This window comes from Colias croceus, chromosome Z (assembly GCF_905220415.1).
Source record: "Colias croceus chromosome Z, ilColCroc2.1".
NCBI classification, from domain to species: Eukaryota; Metazoa; Arthropoda; class Insecta; order Lepidoptera; family Pieridae; genus Colias; species Colias croceus.
In genome coordinates, this window is record NC_059568.1 from 7763801 (window position 1) to 7791424 (window position 27624).

Here is a 27624-nt window from a genome sequence, read left to right on the forward strand (position 1 = left end):
AGTACAATTCATATTCAAATAGTTACTCGAATTCATACAGTCCGAGCTCATACAGAAACTACAACCCTTACACTGTGGGCCTAGGCAGGCCGTCAAATTTGGGGATTTACGGGGGGACCAGTTCCGGTTACGGTGGTGTATATTTAAGTAGTGCGACGTTGGGATCTTTAAATTTAATGACTCCAGTATTGAAAAAGTTAGATAAAAAAATATTAGCGAGTCAAAAGAACTTCAAACCGAAGCCGGTGCCCCCGCTGAAAGTGGCCGAGGTGCCCGCGGAGGCTCCCGCGCCTGTGGAGGCGCCTCCCGTGCGGCCCGAGAGGAAGTCGCGCTCCGCCAGCAGGAGTAGCGGGCTCGACAAGGAGCGCTCCAGGTCGCTCACGTCCCTAGACAGTGTCAACGCGCTCAATGCACGCTCCCTCAGTCTCAACTCCCTGGCTTCCGATGGCTATTGTGTATGTTTCAATTCGTAAGCTACCATTTAAAGATAAATAAGCTTAGAAAGCTTTGAAAGCTTCTTATCTTTAAATTTGTTACACGAACGAAATCGTCATTGCAGGAAGTTAAAAGAATTCTTAAAAATGGAAATATCTTGATTTAATTAATCACATTATAAACATAAATGTTATGCGTTATTTACAAACATGCGCGGCAAAATAGTAAGTAATAGTAATGCATGAATACAAATACATGATGCTACAATGTAAAAATGTATGCATCGGAATTATTAATGCGTAGTTACAGGTGATTAATTGATTAAGAAATTTTTATTTATTGTTACTATGTTATCTACGTATTTTAGTTTAGGTTATATTATAATATATATAATTTTTTTTTTCACATTATACTAGTCGTCGTCTGACGATCCTGATAAAATTTATATCCATGTTCAAGTTTAGTTTTTGTGGTAATTTTTGCGCCAATGAAGTCGTGCAAGGTCCTTTCTCATCCATATTTAGAAATTAATCCTAAACTTTCTACTTTCGTTCGCGAGATAACGTAGTAGACAAGACAAACAGCTTTACTTTGGAATTTGTTATATTTGTCTGTATTACGTATTTCCTTCATATTTTTTATGACGCATTATTTATTTCAATGGCTGGGTGGTATTTAACATTAACAAGTTTATGTTGAAATTTTCATCACTCTTACTCTTGATTCGTTTCATAGCGCTTCATAATCTATACATATAATAAAATCGTAGGAAAGTCAAAACTGTACATTGAATATTTTTTTAAAAGAATACCTGGGCCGTGATCTATAATCGATATAGAAGCCAAAAACATAGTTTTTAGAATTTTTGTCTGTTTGTCTGTTTGTCTGTTTGTCTGTTTGTCTGTATGTTTGTCCGAGCTAATCTCGAAAAGTACTGCATAGATTGACTTCAAATTTTGCATGAATATTACTAACAGGTCGGGTGAGGCTATAGGCTACATATTGTCAAGCTATCATCTACGGGGGAGGAGCTGTGAACCTTTATTTTTCTTACGTATTCCGTGTATTACGACAGCTTACAATCTAAAGACTCATGTTTAAATGTTGGTTTCAAGTAAGCCATGCTATTATCTAGCTTTACAAAATAAAAACTATGTCATTTACGTAATTTGGGCAGAGAAACAGTTTAATGAATTTAGTAGTATAAAGACAAATTAGAAACAGCGCCATCTATTAAATATTAATTTACACGTTAACTATTGGAAATTAATAATCAAATGACGCATATATAAATGTTGTTTGACAATATCTAGATTGACACTATAAAAATTATGCCATTTAAGTAACTTGGGAAGAGAAACATAGCTTAAAGAATGTAAGTATAATGTTAATTTTGTAACAGCGCCATCTATGAGATTTCGTAAAAATCAAATCAATTTACATGTTAACACTACTGAACACAATGTTAAAAATTAATAATTTAAATATAATTATGTTATTTATTTATTTAACTCTTTAACCCATATCTTCCGTTCCCTATAAGATATATTTCGTGTAAATAATAAACTACATTTTTTTTTAAAGTGAGGGTACCTACTTAGATGTTTATTATTTTAAGTAAAAATAGACACCATTATCTACAGTTAATCTAACGATTGTGTTCCAAAGAGTATAATAATATATTGTTGTGTTCATTAGTTACAATTTTTAAAATCTTCGTGTTTTATAAATTTACTAGCTTACCGCCCGCGGCTTCGTCCGCTTTGTCTAAAACCTAATAAATTATGTACTAAAACCTTCCTCTTGAATCAGTCTATCTTTTAAAAAAACCGCATCAAAATCTGTTGCGAAGTTTTAAAGATTTAAGCATACAAAGGGACATAGGGACACAGAAAGCGACTTTTTTTATACTATGTAGTGATATTTATAAAGCAATTGAATGCCATAAAACCATCAAAAACAAATATCAAATGAAATCTTCGTGTTTTGTGAATTTTCACCATCATGCGTTCCCACAAAAGGTAAGTTGTTACTTACAGGTATTTATTGAAATGAAATGAAATGAATGATTCTTTTATTATTTTGAGGTGCATTGGGAACAGAAGTTTTTGATAAAATTTTATTTGTAAGTAGCTTTTTTTATAGATTTACAGTTAACTTTTGATTTTTTTATTCAATGCTAATAAAATTATATCGCCTTTGGAAGACGATTTCTGCTGATATTTTTACTACACCACTTGAAAATTGATGATTTGATGATAAAGACAGTAGCAGCGAGGAAATTAGTAATCATCCGCTTCGTCAATTTTTGACTGAAGTTAATGTCCAACGTCCAATGGTTCAATCATTGGAAGTATCTCGGGAAATTTTGGAGGATATTTTTCAGGAAGGAGAGGAGGGGCAGCCAACCACATATCAAACTACTACGTTTTAGTACCGAAAAAAATGTTATTGCCAAATGAAACGTAAATTTTGCACTCACAACTTTACAAGTAATGTTTTTATTTTGACTTTGCGGTTATCTGATTATAATATTTATCGTTATGGCTATCGACGTACCGACCGTACTGGGATCAGAGTAGGTACATGATATACAGTTCATCATCCCGGATTGCTTAGAGCATTTTCACACTGAAAAAGATGTTTTCTTTGAATCGTAGTTGCTTCATTTATTTATTTTTAATCATTTTAAATAATATGTTTTATATTTTATAAATATATCATTTTCATTATTTAAGTAGATAAAATAAATTATGTAACGGTTTTATAAGAAAACACATTATATTTGTTAGGCGACGGTGATTTCTTCCAGGCAAAAGAAATCATCTTCAGGATGGAATCATCCTGGATCATCTTCAGAATCATCTTCTGAATCATCTTCAGAATCATCTTCAGAATCATCTTCAGGATGGAATCATCATCATGGATCCAGATGGGGGTCAAGTGACGCGGGCCACGTACCTACCACAAACATGCTTAGTTTGTGGTATCGAGCGCGAAAGATAGTCATCGTGTTTTTAGTAAAGTTACTATGTAAACTTACGTAATTTAATACTTAGGTACATATTCTATAATGGTGTGCTCAAACTGTTAATCTACATTTAATTTAGATTATTATTTGATACTAAGTAATGTAGAATTTAAACCACATTCATGTTTTCTTCAGATTTTAAGATTTTATTATCAGAGTGTTCAATTTTAATGTAGTTAAATTTTATAAGAGACAATAATTAAGAAAATTTTAAAATAAAGTGTCACGTATTTTTTTTAAACAACGAATGACGAAAAACGACCTAATCGCGGACGAAGTCGCGGGCAACAGCTAGTTGTAAAATATATTTATGAACTTTCAAAATTTACGTGCGATGTTTGTATTCATTTACGTCATAGACCTTGATGTTAGCTATAAACTTACAGTCAATGTCGTTCTTTAGTTTCAATCTTTTCTGCGGTTTTTATACGATGCAGAAATACGATTTCTATGGGCAGACATCCTGTTTCTATTTTAATATTAACATGACATCATACTTAACTAAACTGACGGTCAAGATTATGAGCCATCGATTCGATTTATTGTAAAACAATAGAATTTATGCATGGATGAGACATTACAATGCATTTGGATACTGTTCAATGTATTTTACATACTGCATTCAAAAGAAATAATAAGTGAATTGGAAGCTTTCGGTGCATGGATAACAATACAATCAAGTTATCGTATATTCATTGTTATAGCACTATTTTACATTACATGCTCGATTACAGATCTTTTACGATCTTGCGAACTCAAGAATATATATTACAAGACACGATAAACCAACAGATGTTTCTAAATATCACTTGACTTCTATAGCAATCAATTCAATTTACTGATCAATGACTCTGTTTTGATTGTAATATTATGTAATTGTTAAACACGAGACTATTTTATTATCAGCTCAGCTCAGCTCATTCTAACTCTACTATGTCCAATTTATTTTAATGTAAACAGACGTAGAGCATTCTTTCGTTGTTCTTAGAACGTTTGAAATGTTCTAACACTGAATATTGAATACGAGTTTACACTAAAAGATTACGAAGGCCCTTGCTCTAACTCTGTGTTAGTTTGATGCAAATGCACCGTTATATGTACACTATATAAGGAATCTAAAAGTGTTGTATAACATTTCAGTCGGGCACGGAGCGGACGGACGAAGGCGAGGAGAAGGACTACAAGGCTCTGTACGAAGCATCGCAGAGCGAGGTCCTCAAGCTGCGCGCGCTGCTGTCCACCTCCGAGCTGCAGCTGCACGAAGCTCGCACCACCATCACTAGACTCACACAAGTGGTATGCCATTGTGTAGATACCCGCAAATTGCCCTAATATACCTTCTTTGTAGTAGCGTGCATGGCTCGTCGAAATGGATGTCTTTATGTCTATAGTTGTCTGTGTACAGTTTAACGAACTCATTAAAGCAGTTTTGCTAACGTTTCAGCACCGTTTTTGTAGTGCTAGAAACTAATGACCATTCTTAGAAATGGTAGAAATGATAAATACACACACTTTGACAGCCAAGTAAATTAGCCATTATCCAATCAGTAACAACATTTTTGCTTTTATATTCTCATACAATGTAATTATATAGATGCAAAGCGAATCCTGTACATTTTTGCTCTCACCTGTACATTTCTAAGTCAGCATTTGCATGCAAAGCGAAATTAGTTTCTCATTTTTATCATGTAGCATAGAGAATCGTGTATTTTTAATTCTCACCGATCGAATAGTTCAAGAAACTATAATCTCATAGAGCACATTAAACTACAATTTACTTGTAGTAACCGAGTTGCCCGTGACATTATGCGTCATTAGAATTTGCGTGCCCCCATTTAAAATGTTTGACTAATCCCCGCCCACCGGTTAACACTAATTATGTCCACAGATGCTCGCTGACAGATTGGCTCGTGTTTTGGCTATCTGTACTCGTTCATCACTGAATGTTCACTAGTCATACGTGTTTTGAAGCTAATGGTCGTTGAAGGACATTTATGCACACACGTTTCACTGTTATGATACATTATATTACTTATTAATTGCTAGCGATTTAATCTTACAAGCGAGCGACTGAACATGTATGAACACTTTGCTACACCTTACAACATAAAGCTACATTGTGTGCATTTGTTCCACAGAATCAAAATTCACTATCTGAGATAGAGAAACGCGAGAAGCGAGCCATGGAAAGAAAACTGTCCGAAATGGAAGAGGAATTGAAGGTAAATAGCGTTTTTACACGTCCGCTGACCCTACACAGCACACACATACAAATGAATATTTACAAAGAACAAATTGCATCTTAAATAACCGTACGATGAGCTTTTACTTTGTTACGCTATGGCGGACATCAAGATGGCGCTAATGTTGCCGCCGAAATGAGAACGACTTGTAATGTTCGTGTTCGTTTTGTAGCAATTGCAAAAGTTAAAAGCCGAGAACGAAAGGCTGAGGGCCGAGAACCGTGCGCTAACGCGGGTCGTCAGCAAATTGACCAACTCCGCCGCCAAATAGGTAACTGTGTTGGAATGGGCGTTTGCTCAGTGGCGACTTGGTGCGGCGTTGTCGGCTAATACGTAACACCTGTTTCTCTCGCTCACTCACTCACACTCGCTTCCACTCGCACCGGAGCGTGAGAGATGGAAACATGCGTTTGACTGCGCCACTTTTCGTGTTCCCGCCGCGTTCCCACCAAACACTTAAAGCCTCGTATGTACTAGGAGATTGAAGCTATGGGAAGGATGTTATGATGCCGTTATGTGATCTGTTCAGAATTTCAATACTGTGCTAATCCTCAGTTTTATTTTTAATGGAATATTTCATTGTTATCCAGGTTCAGATGTATGTCAGCTGTGCACAAAAAAGCGATTGTAATTGTATTTGTGCGATAGTTCTTTTTTGTAACATCCCTCTATAACTGCGTTTTTATAGGTCGTTTTCTTTGGTGAAATCAAATGTCAGTTTTTTTATATGTTAGATAGTACATGACTATTTTATTATATATCTCAAAAAGTGTAAAGCGTAGTGTAGAATCTGAAGTAGATAAGATAAAAACTGTTATTTGATGGGTTATATTATACCATGAATAATATTTAAACGGTTAAATAATAGCTCAGAGTGTTACTATTTTATGATTATTTTTATTATTATTTACATTTATATTTAAATGTTCAATTCGGAACAACTACATCCCATACAATTCTCCCCTAGGATTTACGAGTCTTTATTAATTAACTGTGTGCTATGCAAGCATGCTTTTATGTTCCTAACATTCGATGAATCAAAAATCTTTCATAGATAAATACATTTATAATGGAATAGATTCAATGTGAAAAAAACCGGTCCAAAATGTTTTAGTAACGTTTAGAGAATTTTTATATGAATACAGCATATTTAAAGTTATACCTGAAAAATCGTAAAATGCATGATCTTTTACTGCTTACTCTGTTATTATCAATAACAAAAATACATTCAAAAGCTTTTGGATTTTAAGTCAGACCTTAATCAAGAATCATGTGATATAATCTTGTTTCTATAACGAACACTTATACAAATATTTTCTACACATATACAAAAGAGCAATGATCATTTAATTTGCGTATTAACGTGTTATGTCAATTGTATCCTATTGAATGATATTCCCGAATAACTATAGATATTTAACTATTCATATCGTTAAAGAGCGATCATTTTATGTCCCTTTTTGAAAGTTAATTTGAAAAAAATCAACTTTAAATTAAAATATATTCATAAAACATTGTCGAATAATTAAATCAGCTTATGGTTCATAAATGTTCCATATAAAAAGGTTATTTTTCAATAAATAATGTCAAAATGTTAGTCAAAATATCTAGTTTAGCTATCGATTCATCATTGTAGTTTTTTTTTGTACAATGTGGGATACTCGGAATATTAAGAGATTGTTGAGATAACAACTAAAATGATAGTGAGTAGCCTTTGTGCAACAGAATACATCATTTTCAGCAATAATAGATTTAACTATGTGATGTCCCAAGTACTTTGAGTCTGCACTTTAACACTTTCATAACTTGTAGATATACATCGTGTAGTCTCTCACCCTTCTGTTCGACCAAGTTTTTATAGTTTTCTGTAACTTATGAATATTTTATGACTATCATCTCGGTGATATAAATTGTAGTTATGATAAACAACTCACACTATATAAATATATCAAAAATATGACGAAAACGCTCCTTGGTATATTTTATATCAGTCCTTATTTAAAAATCTGGTCGAATAGTTAGTTCCATTGCATCATTCAACATGTGTGTGATTTTGAGGGTACTTCTATATCGTTGAATATTGTCGATTTTGTAGCACTCAAATACATCTGATCATTTCGTATGCGTTTTAGTAATCGATGTATAATTAATTTCAGTACCACCAAGCGCTTCAAGCGGAGAACCAACGGCTGAAAGACGAGAACGGAGCACTCATCCGTGTTATCAGTAAATTGTCCAAGTGAGAGATACAAGGGTTTCCTATTATATGTTCCCTTTCGGCCTAACGAATCGAGGTCAGCGATGGGACTACATTGTTATTTTATAGAAGGACATGTAATATAATACATTTTTTTTTATTTAATGTGTGCTTTGTGACGTGGATTATTAGCCAAATATTTTTTTTTTTTACAAAATATACTGTTGCGATTTTTTATACGCTAACCAACGAGGCAAGAAAATAAAAAAATAATTCTTTGCGTGAAAATTATATTCCCCTCATTGCCTGGCTGAGGTTCTAGTCAAATTAACAATAGTGTAGTTATATACATATAGAATGCCTAAACCACGACTTTGTGTTACGTTATTGTGTAACGATGTACAAAGTCACGACACCACGTGGTAAATAAAATAAACTATTTATTTTTTTATGTCGGATCATTTACATATTATAAGATATCTTGTTTCGTTGGTCAACATCGGTTTTGGTCCAGGTATTAGAAAACATGATTAGGTTAATTTTATATTATTATTTTTGGTTTGATTATTTTATTTGAATAAACAAATGTATTTTAAATATCAATTGAATTTTCATGATTTTATTTTTATTTATAAACCTTTGTCCAGTTTTTTTACGCCATGATTCAAAAAATAAATAAATAACGTAAATGTTATTTATTTCATATCTGCGGCAAACTTGTTAATTTATTACAAAAACATTGTTTAAAGTTCCTTTAAACTTTCTTTCAATTGAACTTATGATTTTAATGAAATGACATAATATTTTATTATGCAAATATTTTTTATCACAATTAATTAATATGGATGACAATATTTTTAAAAGTTTAGAGCACCAATATTATAATAGTATAATAGATAATTTTTTTAAATAATTTATGTAGTTCCCGAGATGTCCTTTGTGTTGATATTTTAATATATTCCTGATGTTATATAAATGTAATATAGATTAGTATTTAATGAAATGTTTTCGGCGTTCACGCTTTTATGAAACCGAAAACGTGTTATGTGTAATGATAGGTATTAGTTAATAATCGTCATATTACTAATGCGTTTATAAACTGTATGTAATATAGATTTTATTAAACAATAGTCACGAAATGATTGGAAATGTGATATATCGATTTACTAAAGTTTTGATCATGTGGATTTAGGTCTTTATTAGGTGTTGTACTTTGTAGTGTTTTACACAATATGGAGTAAATCAGTTAGGTGTGCATTTTACAGTTTTATATTCGTGTTCCTTATCACAAGCGTGTTATTAATTATTTGCATACATTTAAGTATTTATATTATGTTCTACTCACGAATGAATCACAATCCGAACAACAGATCCCTCTATGATACATTTGTTTGTGTGCATTTAGTTAATGGTGACAGAAAATATTGAAACACACACACGCACGGTCAGACACACAAATTGGTTTACTCGATATCGGTATGGCAATTTATACTTAACGTATATATAATGTGTTAAGTAGAAACATAACTTCGTAATAATCAGATGTTTGCGCCATAGGACCTTTTGTTGAATGTGATGTGAACGTATTGTTATATATAATGTGATGCTGACACTAACGCTTCATGAATTTTATTTTGTAGATAAATTAATGTTTCGAAATGTTACGGCAGACATCTTAGTAGTGTAACTTTTATTTAATGTGGAAAATGGGATGAAGATTTTTAATGTATTTTATATGCCATAGCCCTTAAAAAGGGTACTAACGTTTAAATTGTAATTATCATTAATTGTTATGTGCGGAGGCAAGCGTTTATTGTTGATATTTGTAATTATTATTATGATTCACTTACAGATATTGAATATTTTTATTTTTTGTCTTTTTGTAAAAGACAAGTAATTTATGCGATTTTATGTAATTTATTTCACCCGCCACTCTATATATTATTATTTTATAGAGCGGACGATATGTATTGTAAGGATTGCAAATAATGTAAAACAGAGCAAAGTAAAATATCACCAATTAACATTGCCTTCGTGCCCATATAATATTTATAGAAACGAAACTTAAACATAATGTTTCTGATGGCCTATAGAGAAACTTGGAAAATATTCCCGCGCATAATATTGGCTAGAAGGTTTTGGGAACATGTCAATAAGTTTTATTTCTATTACCATTCACTGTACATGTATATAATTATATGTAATTAGATACTGATTTAATTTATTTAAAAATTTGACATTATATATTTTCAAATGTTGGTCAGTGTTTTAACGATTAATACTTGAAATTATAAATTTAGCTTCAAAATTACAGTTGAAAGGGTTATGTTTCGTATTATTGTTGCTGTATAACGAAGGTTTTATTCATGAAATGTTGCGTATTTTTGCTTTGTCGTTCTCGAGTGTTACAGTAATAAAATTAATGAATTTTGTCGTAGATGTATGTCCTTGATGTATCCCCTCGAGTGGGATGTGTTAAACTCATCTAACATTTATTATTTAAATAACTACAACGTTTTTATTGTTGTGCATACTCTTGTTAAGATTATGGATCCCGCACCGAACTATCTAAACAATAACAATCGCAATACAAAATAATATTAAGAAAAAGTAAAATGTGAAAGTGGGGTCTAGCCTTCATGATCTTTATATTGTATCCCTATTTAATGTAAGCGGTCATTTTTGTTTATTAAAGTTTTATTTATTTCGAGAGTAAGAGTTAAACAAAATAAATATATCAATTAATTTTTGTTTATTTATTTTCCTTTCTTTTTATTATTAGTTAGTATTTATTTTAGATGAAGTTTTTAAATATGAATTTAGGAATGAAGTTCCGTCACATAATTATTACCCACTTTATAGTGTGTTGTGTTTGTTATTAACGAATATAAGTATATATAACTGCAGAATTATTAGTGTATTGTGTGCAATAATTATTTATTTCCTTGTGCCTGGGATTTGATAGATAGTATACAGGGAAAGGAACTTCATTCTAAATACGCTACTTAGACAATATGTATTTTTTGCTTTAGTAATAAATATAGATCAGTTTGATCAGGCATTGCTGTGCCTTACATTTGTATTATTTATGCAAATACAGTAGATAATCACATAAGTTCTATAACATACCAGATTGTTGAGTGAGGTTATAGAAGACTTCACACTAAGTTTTAACTGCCATTTTAGAGGTGGAATTTTTTACCGCAGTCGTAGGTATATCTAAAGAAGTATAGAGAGATAATAATTTGACTTGGGAGTAACGATAATTTATGTAGATTGCCTTATATGGAACTAAATACTGCCATTTTATAACTTCCTTAACCGATACGTAGGTACTTATCTCGTTAATTATACAGCTAGTCCACTTGTTTGTGCCGGTGCAGGTACAGTAGGTGAAATTACTATAGAAGTAAATCGACCTACATATTGTGCTAGGCATATTTTGAATTGGGTAGTCTTTTGAAAAAATCTTTCATATTTTATAAATAGCAATTTTGTGTGTGTTTATTGCTTTGGCCAGCTTTGCTATTTGATATACATTTTTATATATCCAAGAATGTAAGTAACCTAATAAATAAAATAGTGCGTATTATTTTATACAAATAGCAATTTAAAATCATTTAGAGCATGATTAGTTAATGTTATGGTGCCGTTTTTACCTTATACTCATTTGAAACAAGTGGGAAAGCTAATATTTAAGTCATAATATATATGTCGTGGCCATATCGTAGATTTGCTCATTTCATGAAATGGCCAACATAGTTTGATCAGATCGTTAAATCGTCAACGTTTCAAGATTTGGTCATCGACATTTGGCCAGATCGTATAAAATATAGGTTAGGTTAGGTTAGACTTTAATAAACAACGCCAGAAGCGAATCTAGTTCAGGATACATCGCCCATTTTTGCAAGTGACTACTATCAAGCTAATTTTCCGTTTGTAGCTTTATTTTGATGAGACGCCCAATAATTTCGTGTACGAAAGTCTCGATTGTGGTAGCTAACAGAGATAACAAGGATAAAAAATTTTGATTTGATGGTTCTCAAATATTTATTACTAACATTACTAATTTTTTTTGTTCAATCTCAAGATAATTACCTAAATTATTCGAAAAAATATTTGTCCTACAAAATCTATGGTTGGTTCAAAGAGTGCCCCTTTCCAAAGTGTAACGATAACGAGGTCATCATAAATGATTACTATCAAGCTGATTTTTTTGTTTTCACTTAGTTAATGTTTATATAATTCAACAGACATATTGTCCTACAAATTGCGTAATAAATATTTGAGAACCATCAAATCAAAAAATTTTATCCTTGTTATCTCTGTTAGCTACCACAATCGAGAGTTTCGTACACGAAATTATTCGGTGTCTCATCAAAATAAAGCTACAAACGGAAAATCAGCTTGATAGTAGTCACTTGCAAAAATGGGCGATGTATCCTGAACTAACCGCTTTAAAAAAAAAAACAAAAACGGTCGTATTTCGTGAAATGACCAAATCGTGAAACGTTGACGATTTAACGATCTGGCCAAACTAAATTGGCCATTTCATGAAATGAGTAAATCTACGATATGGCCACGACATATACAATATACATTCTACTCAATTCGGTAGACGAAACATCAAGTACATTATGCATTTTGTTATATTGTTATTTATATTAATATTTTATATGTATGTAGCTTGGTATGTAGTATATAATATTGATAACAATTCTATTATTAACATATTATAAGATGTATAATAAGTATCACTGTAAAAATGGTCTACCAGAATCTGATGGCATATTTATATTTAAGAAATTAAAGATTTTCATGTGGCAACTTATTTGACAACTGTCAAATTGGTTGTCAAATTATTTGTCTTTTTTGCAGTTGATGAATATTAGGATTTTGCCTAAAAATTCTTCGAAAATGTCGAAAAAGCCGCTGCGATCACAAGCAAGAGGTGTTGTTTATAATGTGTATAGAAAAACATTCGATGAAGAAGGGTCAAACACATCACAATTTTCAATTTTGAAGATTTTATTGGTAAATTGGACTTACCCGTTTTGATACTTTAAATTAAAAAAGATTATAGTATTTAGGTAACTATAATATTGTTTGTTGATTAGAATATAATTTTATGAAAACTTATTAAAGGAGTTTCCAATACGGCTATTCGTCAAGTCCAAGCTGTCCAAGTCAATAATTAATACTTACGAAAATAAACATAGTTTTATTTTATTTTATAAAAAATTATAAGCAGTTTTGATCTACATTAACATTATATCGATATTTTCACATGGTATACTGGTAATGAATATACAAATATAGGTACCTATGTGTAAATAATAATATGTATTACCTGTATAAAAGTAATATGTATAATTGTATATTATACATGTAAGTATGTATAATATTAAGTGGATATCTCATTATTAAGTACAGTATTGTCCACATATGTAATGTGACTAATGATATTGAGAACAAAATAAAAAATAAGCAGTATCAAGATCGTTCAGTCCATTTTCCCCAGGGTTGCACACTCAAAATTTTGATTTCCCTAATTGCCATCAGATTCTGGTTTACCTATATCTTTCAATTTCAAACTAATAACATTTATCATTTATCATCTTGTTTTCGGGTCAACTTTACAATTTATTGTAAAGAAGGAATATGCATCGATTTCCTATGTGTGTAGAAAGTTCTAGATTTTCATTATTGCATATTATTAACTCATTCATCATATTAGGTTCTATGAATATATTCAAAACTAGATTGTATACCTATATTTCATGTATAATTCTGAAGAACCAATAAAATATATAAAATGATGCGATTAAAATTAAACTAGTCCAAACTCTACCAAATCTTATGTTAGGCATACGACATACTTCCTTAAATGAACGAATTATTATAATATTTAATCTACTTACACCGTCTTTTATTTATTTACTATCAAATTCGAGTTTGCACCCTTTTGAGAAAATACAAAAAAAAATTTGGTCAATCTTTAATTTCGGGTTGACAACTTGAAACTACAGCAGCTGATGATCAACATACTAAATGATATACTTACCTTAAACACTGTATTAGTTATTAGCACGAGTCACGGAAGAAACTTGCCAGCAAATCTGTTGCTAGATCGGTTACCATAATGACATATAGGTACTAACTACATAAATTAAGTTTTGTATTGCACAAAATCTAGACGTAATATCTAAAAAATAATTAAAGGGCACCATGTACACTCTACCTCATTAATATGTATGATGCCCTAGATGTATGTACTACATGAACATTAATAGGGTTAGTGGTTAAGGTGCCAACAATTCAATTTGAGACACCATTCATTAATTCACCGCGAAGACAGTCTGGCACCGCGAGGATTTCTGTTGCCTAGTGCCTACATCATCATGTCATCCTCTTAAAATATAGAGTTGATCTGTCCTATTATTAAATTTGTACTTAGGAAGAATTTGCTATAATAACTTACTAATGAAGAAAATATTAAAGAATGTTTTTCGCAATTATGGGAAGATTTTTTACAATATAAAAACCTCGTATAGGTAGTAGGTATTTAACAGACTCCTTGCAGAGTATTTTGCTACATGGTTTTTCTGAATAGACTGCTTTACATTAACAAATGCAATGCATTTAGTGTGCCGTGTAAAAGCGTAGTTTCATTCTGGGCTGGAAAGTTCAGGCAATTCAGAACCGTTTAAGATTCAAGGCTGTTTAAATGAATTAATTGTATGGATATTTTTTTATTGTCTTTTAATGCAAAAATAACAACACGTACATCATAAATTGAGCCTATAATTACAAATTATTATAAAAATCACATTACCACATTACAGTGTTGAATTTTATAATTATTTTAGAAATGAAACGATTTGTTGACATTAGACCGGACTGTCAGTGGAGTTTCGTTTGCAAAAATAGCGGACTTAAATTTGACTTCTGATATATATTGTATAGATCCCAGACATCCTATAGACAGATGTTGCCAACCAGTTTTGTGGTCCCCCTCTCCCCACCCCGGGAATAATGGACTATTGTTAATTATTTAAAATAATAATTTAAAAAATATACTCACGAGTTTTCAATCTATAGTGGTTTACAGTTAACTCAAAAATGGAGCATTTTCGTAAATTTTCTAAAAAATCTTAGAGAAAGTGTAAGAAATGTTATAGTATGCTATATATTCGCGATCTACTCAATAAGCTCTTTCATTTGATACCCCACACGGCATGTTTTGGAAATTTTTATTTTTTTCTTTGTATGCCATATTTAATTACCGGGGTGAGGGGGAGGGGGACCACAAAACTGGTTGGCAACATCTGTCTATAGGATGTCTGAGATCTATACAATATATATCAGAAGTCAGATTTAGGTCCGCTATTTTTGCAAACGAACATCTCCTTGGAGCCTGCTCTACATGTATCACAGTATAAACAAAAATTACAGTGATCTGGTTAATAGCGTATATAGAGCAACCGTTTAGAGAGATTACAGCAACGTGGTTAATAGCGTATATAGAGCAACCATCTGTTTTAATACAGGTACTTACATATTACAATTTAAGAATTATGCACAACGATACCTTTCGGCCGTATCTCAATTCAAAATAATGTTACCAATTACCATTAATGTTTGCTTCGTCGGTTAAAAGACTATATGGATTGATAAACTGTGTGTGAAAACGCAGTTTATTATTAATAATAGGCAGGCGAAGTCAGGCTTGTTCTTAACTACTTAATAACTTTGCGTTAGTTAGGTGATACAAGTGATAAAATCATACATACAAATAAATCCCGGTAAATGCTGGTCAAAATTTATATTTTTTAATAAAATGTTTCTTTTACAAAATATAACAAAGGAACAAACAAATAGCTCACATTTTCATTACAAACCGTTAAAAGAGGAATAAGCAGTGAAAAATTATTTTGGCATCAAATTAATATATCTAACGTCACCTACGAATATTCACAAATAAATATACATATATAAAACTTATTAGACTAATTTTAAAACTATTCAATAAAATTAATGTTCCTACTAAACTAATAATAAACCTAACATGAAAATGTTTCCATAAATGAGACATGTAGACAGAACGTGAACAGGGCAGTGAAATAATGACTAAATAAAATATTTTAACTGAGATGTACCAAGGAAGAAAGTTGAATAATTGGAACGTTAAAGGGTAGGTAAAGCCAATATTTATAGAATAATGTAAGGAATAATGAAACATATTCACAGACAAAGGCGTTTTGCCATGAGAATATATTATCATTAATTTTAAAAGCTCATATAGCTAACATAAGCTCGTCATAAATTTGTAAATATCTTAATTTCTTAATTGATAAAATATAAACACGTATTTCATACAATTTCCAACTCTTTTTACATCTTTGGTTGTTTACCTAGTAACGGTTGGTGATTAGAATACATTAGTAACAATTCATATTTCCGATAGATCACTAAAGCAGGTAATAGATTCAAATTTCAACAATTGTTTCGTCTTCCGATGAAGAATTAATTCATGAAGATAAAACTTTTACACTTATTATGGTAACCATTTTGATTTTCCCAACAGCAAATAGTTATATAACTCCAATTAACTACAACCACTCGACGTTTGGACTAAACGAGTGACTATGACACAAGTCACTGTTTATAAATAGGTAGGTGTATCGTCTCGTATACTTTTTCTTAACACTTGGTTACCGTTTCAGTAAATAGTACAATCATTTATAGCACTCTTTTAGACACTAGACTAAATAGGGATCAACGGACAGCGACTCCATTGATAGTGACCACGGCATTGGGGCCTGTCGGTTCGGGTTCGTACGCGCTGTCGGTGTCGCTCCTTCGACCGTAGGCAGAATTTTCTGCCAAGCTTTCACTGTAGGGTGAATCGTAGAGATTGTCAGTCACGTGATCATATATATGTCTTCCGTTAGTATCGTGTAGTGTGGCATAACTCATAACGGCAGCATTTTGGTCCTCCTTTCTTTCAGCGCCTTCTATATTTTCTGTGTTTTTGACGGGAGTAGCTTTTCGGCTGTATGAAAAATGTAAATTAGTTTTTTAGATATTTTTTATGGAGTAAAAAACGAACAACTTGTGATTATGCAATCTACAAAGAAGTAGAAGACAGTGTAATATTACTTACGCTTGTAACATAAGCATGGTAAATAAAAATATAATAAGTGAAATACTTACAGTCGTAAATAGACAACTCCTAAAAGCATAAGTAGGAACAGCACAATGCCACACCCCACGCCCACACTCAGTGGTAACGTGCCGCTTTCGGCCGCTTCGTTCTTTGCCAACTCACATCGCGGCTCTTCTCCTGACCATTTCCCATCATCTAAACATTTGCGCAGAAAAAGTCCAACTCGGTGATATTGTGGGAGGCAGTGATATTCTATCGAGCTTCCGAACAATGTAGAGCTGTTGGATACTATGATGCGGCCGTTCTCCATATTCCCAGGTGATTTACAATCGATAGCTGCAAGGATTAATCTTATTTGAATATATATTGACCCTCAAAACAGGATAAATTACAATATAGCGCATGAGGTTCAATGCATGAGATTTTAATATGATTAATATGTATTATAGTTGTTTTCACGGGATATTCGTGTTATGTTTTAGCTCGCTTTTCATTATGTTTATTCAATATTGGTAATTTTATTGTACAGTATAACTAATTAAGGATTTGAGTTATATTTTAAAACTTACGTATGCAAACAGGAGGAGCTCCACCCCATTGTCCTTTCGGCATACAAGTTCTCGTCTGGTTTCCCTTCAAACTGTAACCTCTTTCGCAGCGGTAATGCGCCTCACCACCGACACTCAAAGTGGAAGTTACGACAAGCAATCCCGTGCTTCCCTTTATTTGGATTGATGGATCGTTGCAGGTGATTTCTGAAATTATTACAGGTACTTTAATAAGGGAAACGGTATTGTTTATTATTTTTAATTAAAGCATGCACGCCAAGGACTTGTCAGGTGGTTGATTCTTTTGAAAATGCAAATGGGAATTAATTATTATTGAATTTACGTTAAATTAAAGATATGTTATAAATATGTAGGTAGCACTATTATCACAGTTTACCTTTACATACGGGAGCTTCAGAGCTCCACGTGCCGTTGTCCTGGCACAGTCTCCTGGAGACTCCATCGAGCTGCCAGTGCTCTTCGCATTCGTATAGCGCAGCTGCGCCATAGTATGTAGCATTTGTCGCGAGAGTGACCTTGCCGTTCTGAAGCCGCCCGGGATTGCCGCAATCCACGTCTATATAAAATATAAAGTCTAAATATCGAATATTCTAAATAAGAAAATTTAGATCAAACTTGCATTATGACCTCAATCCTTGTTCCTTATTAGAGACACCATCAAATGGTGTAGGTATGTATGGGTACGATTCGTTAGGAATTTTAATAAAAAATGTAATGATGAGGTTTTTTCTTTTCATCAAAATAGGCCTTGTGATTGGTTTTATCGTTTTACGATATTCTTCATAATTCCAGATTTTGCATACGAGTAACAAGTTTCGAGAACCAATAGAAAAATTCATCCTGGCTACGATACTATATATCGTATCTCTTTGACGTTCCTATTTATTTGATTAATTCAAATGTGTGAATTAAATTTTGAAAGATAAAGCTGAAGAATTTAGGATTATCGAGCACTTACATTGGCACTTTGGCGTGACGCCGCTCCACTGGCCGTTGTCCTCGCACGTGGACAGGCTCTCGCCCACCACTTTGTAACCCCGTTCGCACCGGTACTTCACCAAAGCCCCAATGCGATACGTCTGTCCATTATTCGTGCTGACTGATGTGCGAATTAACGTACGACCGTGCATTCGGTCGTTACCCGTCACTGAGACTATACTGTTTTCGGTTACAATTGGTTCTGGGCATCGGATTTCTGTCAAAGGAGAGTAATCTTGATTAATTATTTGCTCCATCATAGCAGGTTGGAATGATTTATGACTACGTTGGTGATAATGTTTGGTGGTAATGATAACGTTATAGTTGGTACGGTACCCGGTACTATGTTCAAGTAATACCTACTAGGCTAAAATTCACAGTAACTATGAAGTATACTACAATTCTGTTTTTGTATTTTAAAATGTTTGCAACTCAATCACACCGAAACGACTGAATTCATTTGGATGAGTCATAACTCAAAACGTTCCTATAGTTTTAAAGCCTTGGTTACCTGTCTGAGCAAATGAGATTAATATTTTACACGTGCTAAATCGAGACGTACTACGACTATCCTTATACATAATTATTTTTCACGACTTTGTAGCTTTAATGCTTTTAGAGAGAATTCAATTATATACAGCACAACTACGTGTAATAAATCGATTATTAATTGCAGACGACCCATAGATAATAATTCTTGTAGAAAGAGACAAATAACTACATTAGACTTTGTTATCCCAAGGTTATCCCATTATCCATACTAATATTATAATTGCGAAAGTCTGTCTGTCTGTCTGTCTGTTACTCAATCACGCCTTAACTACTGAACCAATTTGTATATGAAATTTGGTATAGAGATGTTTTGATACCCGAGAAAGGACATAGGATAGGTTTAATCCCGGAAATTCCAAGGGCGCGCGCGGGCGATGCCGCGGGTGGAAAGCTAGTTTATTATATCTACATAATATTAATGCAGAAACTACAAATCATAACATTAATTTCCTAATATATTCTACCATTTAATTATTTTGACATAGCCACCCGGTGCCAAAAATGTTTAACTTGCCTTCACACCGTGGCGACGAATCACTCCACTGGTAAGTGTCCGTGCAGACTCGCCTCACCGGACCCACAAGTCTATAGTTAGTGGTGCAGGAGTATTGAATGACGCTTCCTAAGTGCGTGGTGCCGTTGAGAAGTTCAGCCGATCCGTATGGCATAGGTGGTAGCTTGCCACAGTCCACGTCTGTAGAATAATATGAAGATTTAGTATTTGTCCAATATACTGTTGGGTAGTTTCGAAAGTTCAGGAACATGATAATCATAAATTTATACGATTTATATAGACGGTATAAAAATGTTCATTAACGGGTGCGCGTTTTTAGTTCGTAGAGAATTTCCCGATGATTTAAATTCGACCTTCACATTCTTATGACCTTTGCCTGTGTACTTGAACCGCGATAAAACATCCATCCGATGATCCTGCTTTTTATTATAAAGAAATACGAATATATATGAAGATCATCAAAATAAATGGAGGGAGCAGCCTGAAATACATAGTAGATAATACGTTAGCCCACTGTATCACCAATACTCAACCAGAAAACTGCATGTAAACTCAAAATGTAACCTTTGAAGTTTGACCTAACGTGAAGTATTGGTAAACTTACATTCACACTTTGGTGATTCACCGGACCACTCTCCGTCTTGTTGACAAATCAAACTTTGCTCCCCGACTAACTTGTGACCTTTCTCGCAGTGGAAATCGATAGTCGAATGCACATTATAATCGTAAGCTTCCATGTACCCTCCTGCTGGTACTTCTGGATCGGCACAGGTGATTACTGTAAAAATATTGTCATCAATAAATATCTATTCTCAGGTATGTATTCAGTAGGTCTACGAATAGGCTAAAAAAACAAAGATCGATCGTTATTTTATTATTTGTAATAATGTAATCAACTAATCAAGCAGGCGTTTGAACAAAGTTCCACCTAGGTAACGACCGTTGTATTGTTAGTAGGTTAGGTATGTGACTAAGGTTAATAAACATAAGTTATTTCCAAAAGTGCAAGAATCCTATAATGAAATCGTATTCGTAATCGCTCTAAAGAGAATGATTTCTAAAATGAATATAACGTTATCTATTGAAATGTAACAATCGATCTGCGGAACAAAAGATATTGAAACTTCCGCATAAATTGCGTACGTACGTTCACAAGAAGGTATATCATGCGACCATTTTCCATCCCGATTGCATGTCAATATCTCTGCTCCAGCCAACCAATAATCAGGCTCGCAGTTGAATTGTGCCAGAGAACCATACGTAGTTGTCCCATTTAGTAGGCTAAAGGATCCTTTGTAAATCTGAGCTGGTGTTCCACAATCCACGTATTTACATGAAGGTGCAGTTCCCGTCCAAATACCCCCTAGGTTACAGGTTACGCTCTATAAGAAATATAGTGGTCAATTATTTAGTGTATTCTTTTATAAAAAATATACGAACATAGAATGTGAATAAAAATGAGATTATTAATTTATTTTACATTGTAAAATGTACATCTTTATTTATAAATATGTAGTAGGTAGGTAAGTATACATTACAATCTGAATTAATTATTATTTTTTTGGTTATAAAATCGAATCTAGATAATCTAGATCCATTTAGACAGATTTCATATCTAAAACGTTCATTAAAACGCCGCATATTATCCAGTGAAGCGGCATACTCCGCAGACTTAGGCAACTAGTGGACTGGATTTTTTTCAATATTAGTATGATTTTTAACGATTTGATCTTCAGGGTGTCTTCTTTAAATCTTTTGGTAGTTCAATTAATTTATGGACATATAAAATGTATCATACCGGTTGTCCGAACAGAATGAATCCATTCTGGCAAGAGTACGTCGCTAGCGAACCAGCTTTGTGGCCATTGACAGTGACGACGGCTCCAGTTACAGGCGGTGGCTCGGGACACCAATCAAAGAGACACTTCGGGGCTTCTCCGTCCCATATGCCTTCATCCCCACAATGTCTCTCAGGCTCGCCAACAAGGGTGTAATTTTCTCGGCAAGAGTACACAGCTTTGGCACCGTGCGTCGTCCTACCATCGACTAATGTGACGTCACCATCTTGAATCGGGGTCAAGCCGCCGCAATTCACATCTAAATGTAAAGTGATCAATAAATGAATTTTGACATACGCAAAGTTGCGAGAATTTATATTTATTCGTATTATTTCCTGTTTATCTCCGGCAAAACAAATTCCATAAAGTACACTCTACGGCACATCAAATCACATCGTGCAGTCGGCGGTTATAAGTAAGTTTGTGTTAGCAAACTAGTGATGGCTGGAAATAGTTACAGCCTCCGGCTGCGTGTTGTGATTCGATTGCCGTAGGTGATTTTCAAGGGCTGCAGTTTTGCACCGAGCTTTTTTAAAGGAAAAATTTTTAGTTTCAAAATTGGATTATTGAAGATTATTAATGGAAACTTGATATTACAGTACATACGCAGTAGAAATGATTTTCAGTATCTATTTAATTTTTTTTTTAATATAATATTATGTTCAAATATGTTTTGGATTTACTTTGTTATTAAATCCAACACAATATGTATTTTTGTACTGCATGAAGACAGTGACAAAAAGTACCAAAACACAACAAGAAAAATATTGAATCGTTTTGTTACACATTTATTTGCTTGTAATCTTTTATATTATATTCAATTCTCATGTTGTTTATACAAACTTGAAAACTTCTACGGAATTGCTATTATATTAAAAATAAAATTTTCTACTTTAGCGTACATAATACCATATAATGATACGAACGTACAACGTACATTTATTTCCGAGAAGTGCTTGAATGTATAGAAGAATAGTCTTGCATGAAAAGATTGTTCCAATTGATAGCAATTAAAATGGCTTTAAGATTGAAGAAAATATATTACTGATATTACCCTGAGAGTATACGATACACGTGTACTTACAGTTTTAATGCGTTCGTAAATACCTACATAACCTACTTCGTTAATATCACTTCATAAGCCGCACAATTAACAAAATATCAATACCTGTGCGCTAAATTAAATACTCATCTCTTCAATCAAATACGCAATAATAATAGACTTAAAAGTGTTAAACTTAATAACGCGATACTCACATTTACAACTAGGAGCTGTGCCTGACCAGAATCCGTCCTTTTTACATTCACGTGTTTTGTCCCCGAGTAACATATGACCTTCGGGGCACTTGTAGGCTATAACTGCCCCAACCTTATAACTATTCCCTTCGATGGTGGTGTTCAAAAGTTTATCCGGGCTTCCACATGATGGCGGTACTGTTTTCAAACAAAATATTATTCTAAATACGTTACGACCAAGCATTGGCGCTACAAACCAACTTTTCGCATATGCACGTTAAATAAAAAAAAACAGTTTCAAGATGTAGTGCATCTGCTGACACCTTTTTACAACAATAAACAATGCCAATGGTTACCTTATTGTTTCAAACTAAACAACACACAAGAATTATTTTTATACAATATTTCTTCATACATGTGAAGGAATGAGAAGTTGTATTTTACTTTCGCTTTGCTTGCTGTGCGAACAATATGACATTCTCACAATCTTGAGTTTTTTCCTTCCGAGATTGGTATATGAGATTTCTAGTGGATACCTACGTATAGTAGTGTAGTTTCACTTTTTCTCTGAATTTTATAGTGGTATTTAACATTGGTATTTATGTCTTTTGTAATAAGTAATTATAAAACGCAAGCTAGTGCATGTTTTGGAAAAAAAATTGATTAGGATTTACGAACCATAATATTCGCTTCATAACACCAAGTTACACAAAAAAAAATTGTAAAATTTAATTTCACATAGTTGGGCAACATTTCGGCTGAGCAGAATTTCGCACTTGCGTATTTGAACAAAATTCTAGATATGTACCTATGAAGGTGACACTCACGGTACTGGCATATCCAGTGAAGATAGTCCAGGTTGCAGCCCACGTCATTCCACAGCCACGCACGACCGCCGTCCAGGACAGCGCAATTTTGTTCCCCGTTGTAATTGTTTGGCTGGTCTTTGCCCCACGTCGGTTTTGACACTATTTCGCCTGAACAAAGAATTTTAATAAAAAATACATTACAGGAAATATCTCTCAGAAGTTCCTACTTACTACGTTACACGTTACGTTACTACGTGCTTCCTAGCACTAACGCATTGATCTAAAAGTCAAGTATTTTTTATATTAATACCATCGGTCCGCACCGGCTTCGCCCGTGGTACATTTTTACGTTTTCTCTCCATAAGAACCATCCTCGTACTTCAAGAAATGTAATAAAAAAAGAATTAACGGAATCGGTTCAGTTGTTCTCGAGTTATGCGCTTACTAACACATTTTGCGATTCATTTTTATATTATAGAAGATTTATTTGAGACATGCGATAATATTACATCATGTTTAGTTGACATAGCAGGTATTACTGGATCGAAAGAATTTTCTTGAGAGAAATACTTAATTATAATACGATATTACGGATATTCAATATGAGAGTGACCGTAGAGGGTCAAGTTATACCTAGATGCTGTAGGCGAAACTAGTTACGTTGGTTTGCAATATGTATTTGATAGGAAATACTTTAGGGACATTTTATTTCTAAGTAAGTACTAATAGTCCACAAGGTAATTTCAATAAATTTTATAAAATGACTTAACTAATGACTTCTATGGGAAATGCACAGTTGAGCCAAGGTTTAGCGTTGGCGACACGAAGTAAAAGTAGTTATAATTTTAAAAATTCAGAAGAACTGGTGCGATTGTAACACGAAGTTGTACGTTACTAAACACTTAATTGGCTAGAAAATAGAAAAAATAAAGTGCATTTAAATATAAATTAATTGAAAATCGATTTTTATGCGATGTAGGTTCTAGGCTGTAAGGCGATTCTTTTAATATTTTAGGTCTTTCTAGAAGTATTCGGACTAAATGTATGTTTAGCTTACCATCGACCCATCTCCAAGTCCGTGACGTGAGACCGGGTTCCTTTTGTGCTCCTATCCATACAAGCTGTGTTTTCAGTTGCGACTTGCGCCGTTCCAGCTCTTGAATCAGATAACTTGACGTGGCTCCCTATTTAAAAAAAAATATTTTTTTTAGTAACATATTTTTATATTTTTATATGTGTCCTAAAATATGATGGCGTTATTATCTATCGTGAATTGATAAAAGATATGTTATAGTATAAAATCAAGAATGATGGTCAAATCTACGCTACGTTGTATAGGCAGCTAATATTTATGCACCTAATACCTATATCTAAGTGTTATTCTATGAGTGACTATATGTTAATGCTGCCAATTAAAAAATTAAAAGCAGATTACATTCATGAAAGGTACATTTCAAACACATTTCAAAAGTGATGGATTCATGAAAATAATTATTCCGTAAAATGAAATTATAATCCTCTTTCACACATCAGAGCAAAATAAGTGCTCTCAATAACTGACCTGAAAGCCGTTAATTAAATCACCTCCATGCGACTGGCACTGTTTCCTGGCGTCATCGAATGAAGCTCCTTTGGCGACATTAAATTCATAGCAATTTCTGGAAAAAGCCGCTAATTCGATATCCGCGGATGCTCCGGCGGGGGCGCAACGGTCGTTGGAGAACTCTGTTTAAATATAGATTTAAAATTAAATTTTAGTTTTAAAAACATTAGCAACTACAGCTGTTTATTTACTTTTTAATCAGATGTTAATTAACATTTTTTAATAAACGTTGAATTATTGAAATATTTGATTAGCGAGCATTGTAATATATTCCGACCTTCTGTAGTGAAGACCTCGACTTCGCATAATGACAGGGATCCTTCGACTCCAACAAGCTGCAGGAACACATGTTGGCCTATGAGAGGTCGAGCGCATGTGAAAGTCTTTGTTATGCCTTCATCTGCGAAACAAAATACAAAACAATAAAAATGTTGAAGTATTGATGCACTGTATGAAATCTTATTTTCCCATAATTTATAAAATAAATATTTCAAAACGATCCACGTAAATAAATAACAGAGATATTATGTAGTGGATGTATCTTTACTTGAATTTATCGTATCAAGGAGTATAGGTAATCATCTTATATTAATCCCTAGGTGGTATTGAAGACACGATCTCTCACAGTGAATATTAGATTATTTAATGCGAGTGATCATATCTATATTGATCTCAAATGAGAAATAGCTTCTTAGTTTTTTATTTGCTTTAAAATCTAGATACATTTTTTGAATCCTTATTAGCCTGTGACCCAGTGAAGTTATATTTATGTTGGAAACAAAAACCTTTGCTAGGAATGTTGTGTATTTACATAAATCGAAGATAACTGTATTGCCACAGGTATACAGGTATGAGGCAATTAGAATATCATGATTCAGTTTGATTAGTTATACTGTTATGTGAGAGCTTGCTAGCGGGAGATGAAAGTGGAACTTTGTGCTACAAGTCGATATTAATTGAAAACTGTATTCAATCACAAAAAGTCATTGAATTAAGTTTAGATAACAAACAGTTTATAAATAGCGTCGAGATAATAAGTCAGTTATAAAGCAGCGTGTTTAGGGACATTCACTCGTTCAGCTTAAGCCAAGGTCAATTTACAATAGGCATGCCACTTCCTTACAGACAATTAACGATGATGGTTATTGCAGATTATGTCTTCGCATAGTTTTAAATGTTATGCGCAAAGACTTGCTGACAAATTGTTAAAGCGTTCAAAATTGTGTTTGTGTTTAATGCATAATAAAAAATTTAATGTTTAGGTATCCTTTATATCCGTCATACATTATAGTATTATTATAATATTAGAATTCATGGTTTCCGTGATTTCCGTTATATGACATTACTATATTGGCTTGTTTTGCTTTATATATGCTAACTATTTCATATCTTTGATTTGTATATTTTATTTTATGAAACTTTATTGAGTAGATACCTAGTAACTTTACTCGTGAGAATAATTATATTTAATCGTAAACAAACTAATTTTCATGGTTATAGGTTCTAAAAAATTATAGTTGACCCGTACTATTCGCGCCCCATGACGTATTTCGCAGGCAACTTCGCATACAACTAGCAATTACGGTCTACCTGCTTCAATGCTGTCTTGCATTACACATCGGTGTCAACATTTAAGGAGCCCCTAGTGTTCGTGCCGCCATTACAAATGAGTGTTATATTAATTATTGTGAGAATCGTTTAAAACATCAACTGTAATAAGCGGGGTCGCGGCACTATCGTCTAGAAAGCGCAAGTTTATTTTTACTTTCACACAGATTTTATACACCTATTTATTAAAGTTTTCTTTTATATCACTAATATTTCTCGACGATTTCTGTCCATAAATCTTTATGGTATGACCTGGGCATTTAAATTTAATATGAATAATTTTAACCGGAATATATTTTAATGATAAATTGAAATTCAAATTTAAGTGTCGTTTATTTCGCAAGACCTTTGCGGTTTATCGCATATCGTTAGCAAATTACGGCAGTAAAATATTAGTATAGAGGATGTTGCATTTTTTTATTATCGTTGATAATCTTCACGTTTAATTGTCTATTTTGACTTCAGGCATTCCCAAGAGTTCTTGGACTAATTAGCCAGTCTTTGTAACGAGTTAGATATTCGGTTACGCAAAGTTGTTTTGTTTATAATTATATAATTGACGTGTGAGCGGTCGGCTGCGCGTCGTTTTTATTCATGGTGGTGTTACATATTATTATGAGATTTAGAGATATTTTGGTAAAGTTCTAATAAGGTTTGGTAAACAGTTTAGTATTAATTGTATATATTAAGAAGCATTGTGCCTGCATGATTGAACCTATAATAATATAATACTGCTCGAATAATGCAACTAGAATAATTAATATCCCTATGATTAATATTCTCAATTACTAATCGATTCTAATTGCAATTATATTATGCTCTTGTGTGCCTATTACAACATA

At 33.1% G+C, this 27624-nt stretch overlaps 2 protein-coding genes across 8 annotated transcripts in view; one reads left to right on the forward strand and one right to left on the reverse strand.

Moving 5' to 3' along the window:
* The window catches only part of LOC123705071 (protein phosphatase 1 regulatory subunit 12A), a 46957-nt gene extending 36305 nt beyond the window's left edge, over positions 1 to 10652 (forward strand). For 6 of the 7 annotated variants that reach the window (XM_045653653.1, XM_045653656.1, XM_045653655.1 and 3 more), the window contains 4 exons: positions 4607 to 4762; positions 5605 to 5688; positions 5882 to 5980; positions 7866 to 10652. In XM_045653653.1, the coding sequence (XP_045509609.1) occupies positions 4607 to 4762; positions 5605 to 5688; positions 5882 to 5980 (339 nt within the window). In that variant the 3' untranslated portion in view covers positions 7866 to 10652. The remainder of the gene's footprint in view (positions 1 to 4606; positions 4763 to 5604; positions 5689 to 5881; positions 5981 to 7865) is intronic. The other variant, XM_045653654.1, reaches the window with a different exon arrangement.
* Positions 10653 to 15716: 5064 nt separating this feature from the next.
* The window catches only part of LOC123705239 (sushi, von Willebrand factor type A, EGF and pentraxin domain-containing protein 1), a 46448-nt gene continuing 34540 nt past the window's right edge, over positions 15717 to 27624 (reverse strand). Inside the window, exons 5-18 of the mRNA XM_045653936.1 lie at positions 25452 to 25574; positions 25133 to 25296; positions 24629 to 24755; positions 23590 to 23739; positions 22784 to 22960; positions 21487 to 21785; positions 20836 to 21070; positions 20293 to 20466; positions 19689 to 19868; positions 18603 to 18839; positions 18021 to 18200; positions 17645 to 17830; positions 17123 to 17411; positions 15717 to 16961 (exon numbers count right to left, since the gene is read on the reverse strand). Coding sequence (XP_045509892.1) covers positions 16685 to 16961; positions 17123 to 17411; positions 17645 to 17830; positions 18021 to 18200; positions 18603 to 18839; positions 19689 to 19868; positions 20293 to 20466; positions 20836 to 21070; positions 21487 to 21785; positions 22784 to 22960; positions 23590 to 23739; positions 24629 to 24755; positions 25133 to 25296; positions 25452 to 25574 — 2798 coding nt within the window. The 3' untranslated portion in view covers positions 15717 to 16684. The remainder of the gene's footprint in view (positions 16962 to 17122; positions 17412 to 17644; positions 17831 to 18020; positions 18201 to 18602; positions 18840 to 19688; positions 19869 to 20292; positions 20467 to 20835; positions 21071 to 21486; positions 21786 to 22783; positions 22961 to 23589; positions 23740 to 24628; positions 24756 to 25132; positions 25297 to 25451; positions 25575 to 27624) is intronic.